This window comes from Microcaecilia unicolor, chromosome 13, assembly GCF_901765095.1.
Source record: "Microcaecilia unicolor chromosome 13, aMicUni1.1, whole genome shotgun sequence".
Classification (NCBI taxonomy): domain Eukaryota; kingdom Metazoa; phylum Chordata; class Amphibia; order Gymnophiona; family Siphonopidae; genus Microcaecilia; species Microcaecilia unicolor.
In genome coordinates this window covers 80,176,429-80,190,332 of record NC_044043.1, presented here as the reverse complement: position 1 = coordinate 80,190,332, position 13,904 = coordinate 80,176,429, and the positions used below count along the sequence as shown (strand labels likewise).

Sequence of the window (13,904 nt, the reverse complement as noted above, 5' to 3'; positions counted from 1 at the left end):
TTGTGCACCTTATCAGCTGCTGCAATGTATACCTAAAACTTATGTGATGTCCAGACCAGTGAGAAACATATCTATACGCGCATTTAGATAGCTCCTTCTTGATTTTTAAGATGCAAAATTGCCTTAATGCATTTATATCATAACAATAGAAGATTAAAGTTTATTTATGGTACAAGCAATGTGCCCATCTGTGTAGCCAAGTTTGTTTTAATCTGGTTTTCGGAGTTCCTCCTCCATTTGGAAATGGGACTTGAGTGAATGCAGAACTCAACAGAAGAGGGTTCCACTGCAATATAATGGCAGAATCCATTTTCTACAAAGAAACCATTCATATAACTATGTGGGGTGTGGCTGGAAAACATTACGGAAGAGTAGTACGTACCGGGAAATAGAAACATGGCGTCTGCCCTGCCCTCAGGAAGTAAAACAGACTTCGGCCAGTCAGCAGGAGATTTCAAACCATTTCTCAGACACAAAGGCCACAGGAATTAGATGCCGATCAGAAGAGGGTCTGCAGCGAGCAGAAACATGGGCTTGCGCGTGCTGGTAGGTAACACACAACAAGCAAGCCTTGTCAGGCCTGCTGCAAAAATCAGCTCTTTAGAGGAAAAAAAAATCTCTAAAATAATGCTTTCAATTGGGGTTTTGACCTCTTTTTGTTCCTCCATGTTGGTTGTTTCCCCAGAAAACAAAAAAAAATAAAAATTTGATAAAGAGTATTCAGTATTCAAGTTAATTTAGAGAGATTATGCTATATAGTCTATACTACTATTTGGTTTTATATTTTAGGCATGCCAGCTCTGTGGGTGCTTGAGTACCCTCAATATTGACTATCGAAATTGCGCGTGGAAATCCGGTCATATTCTGGATTTGCATGCACAATTTAATTACTTTTAACAAGTCTATCAGCACCGATAATTGCCACATTACAAGCAATTATTGATACTAATTGGCATTAATTAGAATTTACATGCACAACTTGCTAGGCATATTCTGTAACATGGCACACGTAAATTCTAATGTGTGCTGCCAAAAAGGGGACATGGCCATGGAAGGACCGTGGGCATTCCAAAATCTATGCGCACGGTTATAGAATATACCTACTCTGTGACTAACTTAGCCACTGGTATTTACACCAAGTTTTTCCTTTGGCTTAAATGGACACACCTAAATTTAGGCACAGGAATGGCCACCAGCATAGTCTATAATCTGGCTAAGCGTATTCTATAAACCACGCCTAATTCCAGGTGTGGCTTACAGAATACACTCACGGCATATATATTTTCAGCGCCGATTTTTAAGGTGTCGTAAATAGAATTGAGTCCTTAGGGTGTATCCATATGCTTAGAAGACGATTCAACAGGGAACTGCTGTACCCTACCCTTCAAGGCTGGAACTGTGTACCTTTGCAGTGAAACTGAAGTTTTGTTTTAATGCATTCAGGTTCATTTGTTGGGAGGTCAATGAATTCCAACAAAGCATTACCTTGAGATGAAAGCAATGAACCCCTTTCCAACCAATGCTCATTATGTCAATGCGGAGTACTGATGGCAGTGCAGACAAGACAGGGATGAGTAGCACAATGCACAGACAAGACAGGGAGAAACAGAAGAAACTAGAACAGCCCAATTGTACCCCAGCGTTGGTTGGCTGAGGTTCACATCAGAACTAACGTATACATACACTTAATGAAATGGTTTGAAAATCCTTGCCAATTTGTGTCTACCAATTATGTAAGAAACCCAGGCTATAATAGCTGCTACAAAAATAATTTGCAAACAACATCTGAAATGTATTAATATTTGCTTATATTGTAATATATAATAAAGAGCTAATCTCTTGGCTATTTCATTAAATTACTTATGGATTCTTTGGTTAGTTACTGGTAAGTCTCCGTATCAATCATTACTGAGTACTCAGTTACCCTTTGTAGTTAAAAAGGATAGCAATAAAGTAGTCTTTTCATGCACTGTTTTTCAGCTAGGTCACTTACATTGCTTCCAAGATCCTCATTCTATATCTATTCAGCTCTTAATGTAATGTTAACTTTTACAATGTTCAGCACTAGCAACATGGAGCATTTATGCCCAGTCATTCCTCGGATAATATAATAAGGTTGGTGAAGGGAATACCTGTCTCCTATCGTCACTGGATACTAGAATAATGATATAAACTTTCATACTGTGCTGTGTATAGACAACACAGGACACCATCAAGTCAGTGTCTGAAACCTAACTGATACCACATCTATTGTTTTGCTACAAGCAAGCAATATTTTCGAGATAATTTGATGTTGTCAAGATATTGGCTTCCAAGCTTGTACATAATTATTTTTAGTGTATGAAGTACTGATAACTTCTTATTTTGGTTCCAAAATAATCAAATTCCAGCTTTTCTAAGACATAAAATTGATCATGATGCCAGGCACTTTTAAGAGTGGCAGGGCACAAGAACAAGCCAATTGACCTTTGGGCAGCTGCTAACTTAATATATGTCCAACAATGTGATCCAAAACGTTACGTACAACTGAAAGAAATAACATACATAAAGACCAAAGGGCCTCCTTCCACGATGAGACAGACGTTTCCTTCACTAGAAATTCTGAAGTCTCTAGTTCACACATCTTTAACGTTAGTTTTGGCACAAGACAAGATAATGTGAGAGGGTATCATAACAGCCCACAGAAGTCAAACACATGGCATGTTTTCTCCAGGAACAATCGCAAATTGCAACAACAAAAACAACAGCAGCAACAAAACGTAACTCAGACTTCAATGCACAACAGCTGCTACAGGTATTATGGACGAAGAGCACGTTCTTACCTGTTTCCATTGAATGTGGTCTTGTAGACGCCAGGCTGAGACAACGACTCGTCAGTGTAGACTGGCACTGGTGTTCTTACACATTCATGAGAGCACTGCAGTGTTTCGTTGTAGGCTGTGAATATGTCCATGTTACTTGGCACGCGGGCGGTGGTGAAATCGGTCAAGTTCTGGCAGCTTTCTTCCTGCTGGTTAATTTTGCGCTGATGGCTGTTTCGTCTGGTGTTCCCACTTTGTGCACAACTAAGAAAGAAATGGAAAAATATCTGAAATGTTTCAAAGAAATAGTGCTTCATTCTCTGAGGTCTTTTCTCCTATAATTATGTGTCTATGGGAAAAAATCTTGTTGACAAGGCCCTGCATGTGTTATGGGACAATTCTTTAAGGAGATACCTAGTTTAAGCAACAGGAACATAAGTTAATGACCTCTTATAGAATACTGACTAGCGGAAAAGTAAACACCATGTTTTTGAGCATTTACTTTGCTGGTTGATGTGGAGGCATGTTTTGGAGTGTGCTTTGCATAGGTGTGAAGTTTGGGCGGAGCATAGATGGAGGATGCACATAAGCACAAACTATACAATCCTATCATTTACATACCTTCTAGCTAACGTCAAAGTGTGAAGCTGGTAGACGTGTTTGACCACAAATATATTGCATAAACTACCTCCAATGTAGTTCGAAAATACCATAGATTTCAGAGGTGCCACGCACTGGATATTGATTTTAGACCAGTGAGAATTATGCACCTACCTCCTCATTGGTTCATAGTATAAAGGGTTTTTTTCAAAAACGTTTTTCAACTCTATTCCGGTTTATTCACATTTCCAAACAATTCAAGCATAATAAAGTTGACATAGCTGGAATACTCATCTCAGGATGAGCTGTATGTGCAAGGGGCTGAGAAATGCCGACACCGTTTAAATTAGGGGGTGTTCCTCGAAACAGCTCCAGGGCTAAACATAGTCTATGTCAGATTAAATAATCCCCCGATTGACTGATAATGAATTCATCCTGAGAAGAGTATTTTTGAAAACATTAAGAAAACCTTTATACTAAGGACCGATGAGGAGGTGGGTGCATCATTTTCATTGGTCTAAAATCAATATCCAGTGAGTGGCACCGCTGAGGTCTATGGTATATTTGAGCTACATTGGAGGTTGTTTATGCAACGGATTAGTAAAGCCCTCCTGAAAAATTGTTGCAATTGCTTTTTTGCACCATAAACATAAGCGTGCTTTCTGCCACTTGTGCTAATATTGTATAAAGAAAGTTAGGCACCTTGGAATAAGCACCTGTTTACGTGCTGGGCAGACTTATACGGTCTGTGCCAGAGCCGGTGGTTGGGAGGTGGGGCTGGTGGTTGGGAGGCGGGGATAGTGCTGGGCAGACTTATACGGTCTGTGCCCTGAAGAGCACAGGTACAAATCAAAGTAGGGTATACACAAAAAGTAGCACATATGAGTTATCTTGTTGGGCAGACTGGATGGACCGTGCAGGTCTTTTTCTGCCGTCATCTACTATGTTATGTTACTATGTTATCCTAGGCATCCTGTTACAGAATCACCTTTGGCTAATTCTATAATTCTTTTTTCCATGGGTAAACTGTTTTACCCACACAAGAGGGCTTTCATTAAATTTCCCCAACAGTTATGGGTGAATAAAGTAGATGCAGAGAATATTTGCACCTACTTTTATGCAAACTGTAGGTGTGTTCGATGGAAGGGAACGGATGGAACCTGGGTGGAGTCATGATGTACTCATGTATCTTATAAAATACATGTTTTGCACATACTTGAGGCACGCAATTGTATCCCCCAACTTGTGAGCATATCCAAATATGAACACCATGAGTTTGGAGTTCCGCATTTGCTCCATGGATCCTGATGTAGCAAATCGAAATGCTGGCCACCATCAGCCATGGAACAGTTGCAGAAGGCATCACAGCACTTAAGTTAAGTATATTAATAAGTTTAATAAACATTTAATTAAAGATGTTTGCATTATGGGAGGTGTTTTCAGCTCATGATGACAGCAAGAACTCCATTGCTGGTTTTCCTCCCATTTATGCATTTTTTGAATTATCAAGACTGGATATACTCACAAGTTGGGGGATAAGAATATAGTCCATGTGAATGAACAAATTTGATCCCTCCTATAAATCTTTGTTTTTTATGTAGTGTATGCAAATTTATATCAGCTCCAAAGCAGCTGTTTAACCTACCCAAATGCATCTACCTATACTTGTTGCAGGGTTTGTGAGGCTGCGAGGCTTTTTTATGAAGACAACACAGGCGTCCTCCTACAGGTGCCTATGTTGTCTTTATAAAATTGCCAGAAATAGATGCCTACTTGGAGGTCCTATCTAGGCAACCTGTTATAACAGCTAGCCATTGTACAATATTATGCAATGCTATTTCAGCTGCAGTTTCCGTGGTGTTCAGTTGGATGACAGCACGTGCCAATACATTTTCCATTTCAAGGTATTTCAGTAGTTCTCCATTATTGCTATGACACCCACTCTCAGTACAACCCTTTGTTTACTGTTACTCATTTCCCGTCTCCTGACTGGAGGTCAGTCTGCATCTACAGAGTCGTTCTCATCGATCCAGATTTTTCCTATCCCTGTCAGCAATTGGCATGATTCACTTTTTAATCCTCATCCCTTACCTCAGGTACGTTATATTTCCCCAGTACCCTATACACATGAGGGTTGTGCCCCTGATTTACATCTCTCTGTTGGGCTACTTAATTGTAGATTGTTATGTTTGAAAGCATCCCTAATAAGGAATTTTTTTGTTTCTTCTCACTTAGACATCTTGTGTTGCACTGAAACTTGGATTAAAAATGATGAGAGCCACCTCTATGAATGCCTTCATCCAGGGTTCAATGTTGTCTCCCTTTCCAGACTCTGTAAGGTCAGTGGCGGTCTCACTATCTTCTACTTCTCTGCCCTTCAGGTTGCGGAATTATGCTGATGTCTTGGTCGTCAGAATTGATGCTCTCTCTCCCCTCACCCTTCTCATTTATTACTGTCCCCCATCAATGACCCAGTTTCAGAGGGACTCTTGCTCCTAAGCTTTAACTGAGGCCATCATATGTTACCCTAATTCTCTGATGCTTGGTGATTTCAATGTTCATGTTTGTACCCCTGAACAAACTTGGGCTAAGAACTTCCTATCCCATCTCTCTGGTCCTGACCTTCTACAATGGGTGACCTTCCCTACCATCAATGTGGCCACACGATTTACCTTGTATTGTCCCCCACAAATTTTCATTTTCCCCTCTCAAATTTATCCTCCCTTCATATCCCCTGGTCTGATCATTTCTTAATATGTTTTTCTATGGCTATTAAACCCATGGCTCACTCTCTCACCTCTGTTTTCCCCTGTGATGTCTACGTTTTTGGCTCAGATTGATCCAAGTTATCTCCCTCTATTTTTTATTTCCCTCCTGACTACAATTCCCCAGGTTTAGAGGAGCAAGCAATATGCCTGTGTTCTAGTCTTTTTAGGGCTCTAGATCAAGTTGCCCCTTTAAAACTCACCCTGTCTTCCTTGGCTCAATGAAAAAGAAACCCTTAGTTCCATAGTGGTCTCCAACTTCTGAAACAGCAACTGTGGCAAGCAGAAAGATGCTGGAGAAATTCCAAAACTCCTTTAAATCTTGCTTGCTATAAAGCTGAACTGAAAGATCATAATTACTATTGTAGGAAAGCTGAAGGTCTCTATTTTTCTAACCAATTTTTTTTAAATGCCTCAAATTCCTCTAGGGAACTTTATTCAGTTTTCTAGAACCTGACTTCTCCAAGCTATGTCTCTTCCCCTCCTACAGGGCCATCTGCTGAGACACTCTTTATTTCTCTTCTAAAATTTCTAAACTCCTAAGTTATCTACTCTCACTACTTCAATCAGCTCCAGCTTCTCCTCCCATACCTAATCCTGCTCCCACACTTCCATCAGCCTCACCATCCATTGGAATCCCTTCTTAGTCTGCTTTCCAGCCACAAACTTTATTTTCTCTTACCAAAACTTTGAATTCCATGAGGACCACTTTCCATTCACTTGAACCATGACCATCTTCATGGTTGAAGTGTCCTGATTAGGTCTTTTGTCCCACATTCTGTAATAAATACTATATCATCTAGTCAAGTTCCATTCATCTGGAAAACAGTCCTGATACATCCTCTTTTGAAGAAACCATCTTTAGACCTGCACACCCCAGCTAATTACCATCCAGTCTCAAACCTCTGCTTTCTGTTAAAGGTGTCAGAGAAGACTGTCTTCATCCAAGCTTCCTATTTTGTAGAAAAATGTCTTGCTCTTCACCCCAGGGCAATCTGGATTCTGGACTCATTTTAGTACAGAAACAGTTTTGGCAGTCCTTCTCAGTGAGATCTATTCCCATCTAGATAAACATTGAGTCATTCTTGCAGTCTCCATGGACCTCATTACAGTGTTTGATTTAGTTAATCATTCACTGCTTCTCTCACACCTTTCCTCCCTTGGTTTTTCTGGAAATGTTCACTTCTTTTCTTTCTGATCATTCTTATACAGTCATAACTGCCGCTTCTACCTTGTCCTTGTGTTCCTTACACTGTGGAGTTCCTCAGGAATCAAAATTGTCACCCCTTCTGTTCAATCTCTTCCTCGGTCCTCTTGCTTCCATTATTCAATCTTTTGGTATCTCTTGTCATATCTATACAAATCATATTCTTTTACTCTTCCTGACCAACCCTTTTGCTCTTGATATCAGTCCTCTTCAGGATTGTTTAGATTCTGTCTCAGACTGGTTGGTTTGTCATAAACTCAAATTGAATAAGGACATGATGGTTGCTTCTTGGTTCATGGGAGGTATCACACATCCAAACATCTGCTTTAAATTTGTTCAGGGCAACTATTCAGTCTGTAGAGTCCTTCCATTATTTGGGTGTGATTGTGGACTCCCATCTCACCTTCACTACTCATAATTCTAATGTATGCAGAGCCATTTTTTTCCATGATATGCTGGCAGATACTGAAGAAATTATTGTTCTGCAGGAAAAATTTTAATATCTGCTATTTAGACAGACATGCTTAACCTGGGATTTGTAGCATGGAATGTTGCCACAGTTTGGGTTTCTGCCAGGTACTTGTGACCTGGCTTGGCCTCTGATGGAAACAGGATACTGGGCTAGATGGACCATTGGTCTGATCCAGTATGGCTACTCTTATGTTCTTATGGTTTCTGGAGGTCCTTTCCCCCAGAAAATTATGTTTTTAAAAATTAACTTTAAAAACTAACTTTATAAAAAGTGAAGAAATAAAATGTGAATAATGAATACGAAATGGTGCTCTGGTAATAAGACTTTTAAACGGAGATTACACTGTCAAGTTAGCTGGATCTTATATATTGCCGTATTGGTCTAAGCAATTCTCATTTGAATTTGAGCATGGTAAAATAACCCCAGCTTTTGGCTTGGGTTTTACCATCACTTAATGCCTATAACTTGACTTGCAGTATGTACACAGCAAACTGCATTCTTGTTTTTACATAGTAATACGCTGCACTATCCAGACAGCGCAGGAGATGCAGCATAACAGAGCAATATTCTGTCTGTTATCTGGACAACTTAAGACAGATAAAACCTGTGCTAAATTATCTGGATAAGTTATCCAGATAGGAGACTGATAACTGCCACTATCCAGATAAGTTCCAACCAAATAGAGATGTTGAATATCCAGTTGTGTGTGTGTGCGTGTTGTGTGTGTGTGTGTGTGTGTGTGTGTGTGTGTGTGTGTGTGTGTGTGTGTGTGTGTTTTTAATCTCTGCAGCTGGCATTTAAAAAAAAGTGATGATTGGTGCTGCTGTTATTGAGTCATCAGTGTTTGCTGAACTTCTGCGTATCTTGTACAATATTCTAACATCCCACAAGGGTATATAAGTATACAGTGCACTCCATTTAACTGCACATCAGATAAGCGCATGCTCTGTTTAACTGCACGCTGTATTTCGGTCCCGTTTTTGGCGCCATCAATTTCTATGGGGACAAACTTCAGTTTAGTGCACCACTGATAAGTGCAAGATTTGCTTATATGCATGGTTTAAGACCTCTCCTCTGCAGGAAAGCCTCCGCATAAGCGCACGTGTGGAATATGGAAGCCGATTGGCGCTTGACAAAGGGGCGGTAAATTTGAAATCTTGTTGGTTAACTGCAACAGGCAGAAGAAGTGAAAGAATGTTGTTCGAGTGTACACTGGAGTCGTCGTGCAACTGTAAGACTTTAACACTGGCTGAATGAATAGAAGTACTTAGAAAATTAGAAAACAAAGTCAAGCATCTATTGCTAAAGAATATGGTGTCAATCCCAGTCAAATTTCACTTATCTTGAAGCAGAAAGATCAGCTTCTGGAAGACTGGCAAAACAATACAAATCCACACCGGAAATGAAAACGGACGGGAAAAGCTGTGAAGGTAGAAGATGCTCTTCTTCGATGGTTTTCTGAAGTCAGGAGCAGACAGTTTCCTGTCAGTGGTCCACTGCTTATGGAGAAAGCTAATGCGTTAGCTGAAAGTCTTGGACTAACTGAATTCAAAGCCACTGTTGGATGGTTGGAAAGATGGAAGGAGAGGAACAACATATAATTCAAGAAACAGCATGGTGAAAAACAAGACGCTGATGACTTTGGTGCTGAAAATTGGGTTGTTTCTTCCTACCATCTTGAACGAGTTTGCACCTCATGACATTTTCAATGCTGACGAAAACGGTGTCTACTTGTGAGCGATTCCAGATGGAATACTTGCATTCAAACAAGCCGAAACTACAGGAAGTAAAACGTCAAAGGACCGACTGACGATCCTCCTTTGCTGCAATATGAATGGGAGTGAGAAGTTGGAACCACTCGTCATTCGAAAGAGCAAACAGCTCTGTTGCTTCAAGAATGTTAAGCGACTTCCTGTGTCATACAAGGCTAACACAAATTTATGGATGACTTGGGAAATTTGGAAGCAGTGGCTAAAGAGGTTAGACACTAGAATGCGGGCACAAAAGCGTCAGATTTTGTTGCTTTGTGATAATTGTGCTGCACATAGTGATGATGTCAGGCTGTCTAACGTCAAGGTGGTCTTCCTGCCACCAAACACTACCTCTCTGATTCCGCCTATGGATCAGGGCATAATAGCCAATTTCAAACAACATTATCAGGCTCTTGTGTTACGTCGTCTGATGAGCGTTATGGATGACCAGTCTGGCAAGGATAAACATGCTGTTGAACTGGCTCGTAATCTATCACTGTTGGAATCCCTACATATGTAGAAAGAAGCCTGGAATCATGTTACACAGGCAACCATTGTGAACTGCTACAAGCGGGCAAGCTTTGTTAGGGATGTGGAGAGGGACGAAACAGATGCAGCTGTTGCAAACGCGTCATATGAACAGGCTATTGACATCCCAGCCGGTGTTACTGAAGAGGAGTTTCATTACTACGTAGCTGTTGATTACGATCTACAAACAGCTGATGACAGCACTGATGTCCAGATATGCGCCTACATGCAGGCAACTGCTGCTGATGAAACAGAAGATGAAATGAGCAGCGAGGCACATGCTGACGGAATTCAACAAACTCCTGTCACTTTTTCAAGAGCACTCGAGAGTCTCAACACCGTGTGGGCCTATCTGGAGGCCATTTGATGTCAGTGCTATGACAGTTTTTACCGTCTGGCAGACGTAGTCTATGGAACTCACAGACACAAGAGTGTACAGAGGACTATGACTGATTACTTCAAGTAAGCCTAACGTCAGTTAACGGAGACTGTATAACGTTTTAACAGAGACTGTATACTGTACATATAATAAACAGTACTGTACATATGTTTATCAGATGTCAAACTTCTTTGGGTCACAGCGGTTAAGTGCACGCTCTGGTTAACTGCATGTATTTCTTTTGTCCCAGACCCTTGCACTGTATATCCTAAATTCATGGATTACATCTTAGAAACCATAAATACCATGATCTAAATAAGAACATAAGAAATAAGGTCCATTAAACCCAGCATTCTGTCTCTTACAGAGTCCAGTCCAGTTTCCTTGGAAGAAGTATCCACCAGATCCTAATTGACAGGTCCATTCTCAGTTACTTAATAGAGCTGGGCAACTAGAAAATTTTTGTTTTGTGTTGTTTCCCCGTGTCATTTCCAGGAATTATTGTTTTATTCATTTTCATTTGGCCATTTTGTCTTTTTGTTAGTTGCCAATTATCAGCACTAATTGGTCTTAATTGGGAGTTAGGTGCACATCAGATATGCGCCTATGATCTGATGTACACCTAACTTCAATCATGCGTAACTATATGGGGGGGGGGGCAAAGTTAGGGGCATTCTGGGGGTGTTCTGGAGGTGGTCCCAAAGTTTGCACATATACATATAGAATCACACCTAAATGCAGGCCTAATTCCAGACACTTACATTTAGGCACAGTTTTGTGCTAAGCACAATTCTATTAAGGACGCATACCAATTACAGAATTGAGCTAAGTGCATTTTTTTGGCACTGGTCTTGTAGACCTCAATGTGGCCCTATATGGAAAGAGGATGCACTATTTCAGAGAAGGTGCACTCTTTCCCTGAGAGGATATGCATGAGTGCACACGGAGTTACATCTGCACTTGTTTGCACATATGCATTAGTTCATGCATGCACTGGGAAAGACTGCAACCTTCTTTCAACATAGAGTGTGCTATTATCGATGAATGACAAAGTATGAAATGTGTTTTTTCTGTTTGTTTTTTATTTTGTAATGACATGAAATGACATTGGATATGGAAAGACAGCCTATCCCTATTATACAGTTCATCTCCCAGATGATTCATAATTATTGATAAACCTGTCCTCCAGAAATTTATCAAAACCTTTTTTTAAAACCCAACTATACTACTGGGCTTGACCACATCCTATGGCAACAAATTCCAAAGCCGTCTTATGCATTGACTGAAAATAACTTTCTCAAATGTGCTCAATCTGATCATATTGATACTGATTAAATACAAAGGTGTACCACATGTAGAAGGGTACCCCTGGTAAACTAGATTCCCCTCCAAGCTGGGCCTCATCTGGATGGTAATGCCAATCTCAAGTACCTAGTTGCACCGTCCTGTGTGCCCCTCCCTTGTTGTCCTAGCTTCTGGGTTCAGCACCTCCCTTAGGCCAGTAGTGTCCAAGCTTGTGAGGACTGGGGTTGAGGTGAAATAATGTTTACTACAACTCTCTGTGATTACTCAATACAAAGCCTATGTGCTCCACTGAGTTCTTGAACTTATAACCACTCTCTCTTTTCCTACACCCTAGAAGGAAGGTAGTGACCTGGAGGGCTATGGACTTGCTTGAATAAAAGAAGGCCACTTGGTGAGCCAATGCCTTCACAACGTCAGCACAACAGGCTCTGCTAGCCAGGAGGTAAGCCTGGGAACAAGTATGAGTTAACGAATGCATAGGCTTGTGCACACAGGATAGAAGAAAATGTCAGCTTAATAATGCTGCAACCAACGTTCTCCAAATCAATTCTGCAATATTGTCATTGTTTCATTAATTGCATCCAGAGTTAGGGTCCAGCAAGCTGGGGGTATGTTTGTTTACATTCTTGATATTTGTTAGCCAACCTGCAGAAGGTTTTGGGTTCCCACCCCAGCAATCTGCAGAACATTAAGTAGTCAAGATTGCCCATAGTTACTTGGGGACTGAAATGGATTCTCACCATTTTTTCAGTCATTGGTCCTTGGCCATGGAAAGTCAGCTGACTTCTTAAGATACAATCACACACATGTAAATGGTATTGGCCTGCTGTGTAAATCGTGTCTTGAAACATTTTGTGTGGAATTGAGGAATGGCAAAATGGTCTTAATGATTAATTCCACTGTCATTATAGGAGGTCAGTTTAGAAGCCCTATCAGCATTTTTGGTATATAGAAACTGGCATTTAGATGTATGTATTGCATATGTACATGTGGCTAGGAAGAGTGGTCTGGCCATGATATGGGTAGGACTAGGATAGGGCAAAAGGATATACATGCATTCCCCATGTCAGAAGGGGGATGCACATTTATGATTGCTGACATGAACGTTGGGATTTATAACTGCTCCCGTGGAAATCTAGGTCAGAGGTCACACCCTTAATCCCCCAGTGTTTTTGTCCCACTCTGAAAGAGATACTGGCAAAAGATATTGGGTACTCTGATAGTGTCAGAAAACAAAGACACCTATGTTACTAAAATGGCTGACATACACATGTAATGTTCTAAATTACTAACATATATATGTTACCATGTTGACCCTATTGATAGTTTAGACATTGCTGCTTGTATAATGGATGCTCCCATCGCACATAATGGCATATACATATCCATTCCTGCAAGTGTTTTAGAACAAGCTCTACATCGACAGATCTTGTTCTACAATACTAGCGGAGCTATGTCCCGACTTGAATGTCTCAATTCTGATGTGTACATCCTTTCTAAAATCCCCCTCTATAATTGTGCATTAATGTCTTTTGCCATAAATCAACTTTTGGAAAAAAAAAAGTTGAATCCTTAACCAAAGACTTTAACTGTTTTGCCATCAAAGTGTAATGAAATGTAGATAAATTCCTTTTCAAAAATCTGTGTTTGCAAAAGTCACAATAGAACAAAGAAATAAATTATCCATTTTTTTTTTCTTGACAGTTCAGATGTTATACTTCTAATATCTAAATCACAGCACTGAAAATTGATTCACAATTTTGACATAATTGCCTTAAAAGCCTTCAAATTATATTTAGGATATTCCTCAATTAATTAGACTACAAATTAAATTATACTGGAAAATCTATCATCGCATTAATGAACAAGGGTAAGTGTTTTGTATCTTCTATCTCTTGAAGCCTACATGTTTAGTACCAGATACTCCTTTCACTTTACTAGATGAATTTATGAATTTAAAATATGACAATGTTGAGGAGCCAACCCAAAGTGGTACTAAAATGAAGACCAGCCGGCAGATCGAGAAGAAGACTGAAACTGACCTGGAGAAGCACACTCAAGAGGAATCTATGCAATGGAGGCACTACCTGGGAGAA

At 40.2% G+C, this 13,904-nt stretch overlaps 1 protein-coding gene across 1 annotated transcript in view; it reads right to left on the bottom strand.

The window, feature by feature from the left end:
• Positions 1-441: 441 nt before the first annotated feature.
• The window catches only part of LOC115482408 (adherens junction-associated protein 1-like), a 192,383-nt gene continuing 178,920 nt past the window's right edge, over positions 442-13,904 (bottom strand). Inside the window, exons 4-5 of the mRNA XM_030222155.1 lie at positions 2,823-3,065; positions 442-511 (exon numbers count right to left, since the gene is read on the bottom strand). Of these exons, the coding sequence (XP_030078015.1) occupies positions 442-511; positions 2,823-3,065 (313 nt within the window). The remainder of the gene's footprint in view (positions 512-2,822; positions 3,066-13,904) is intronic.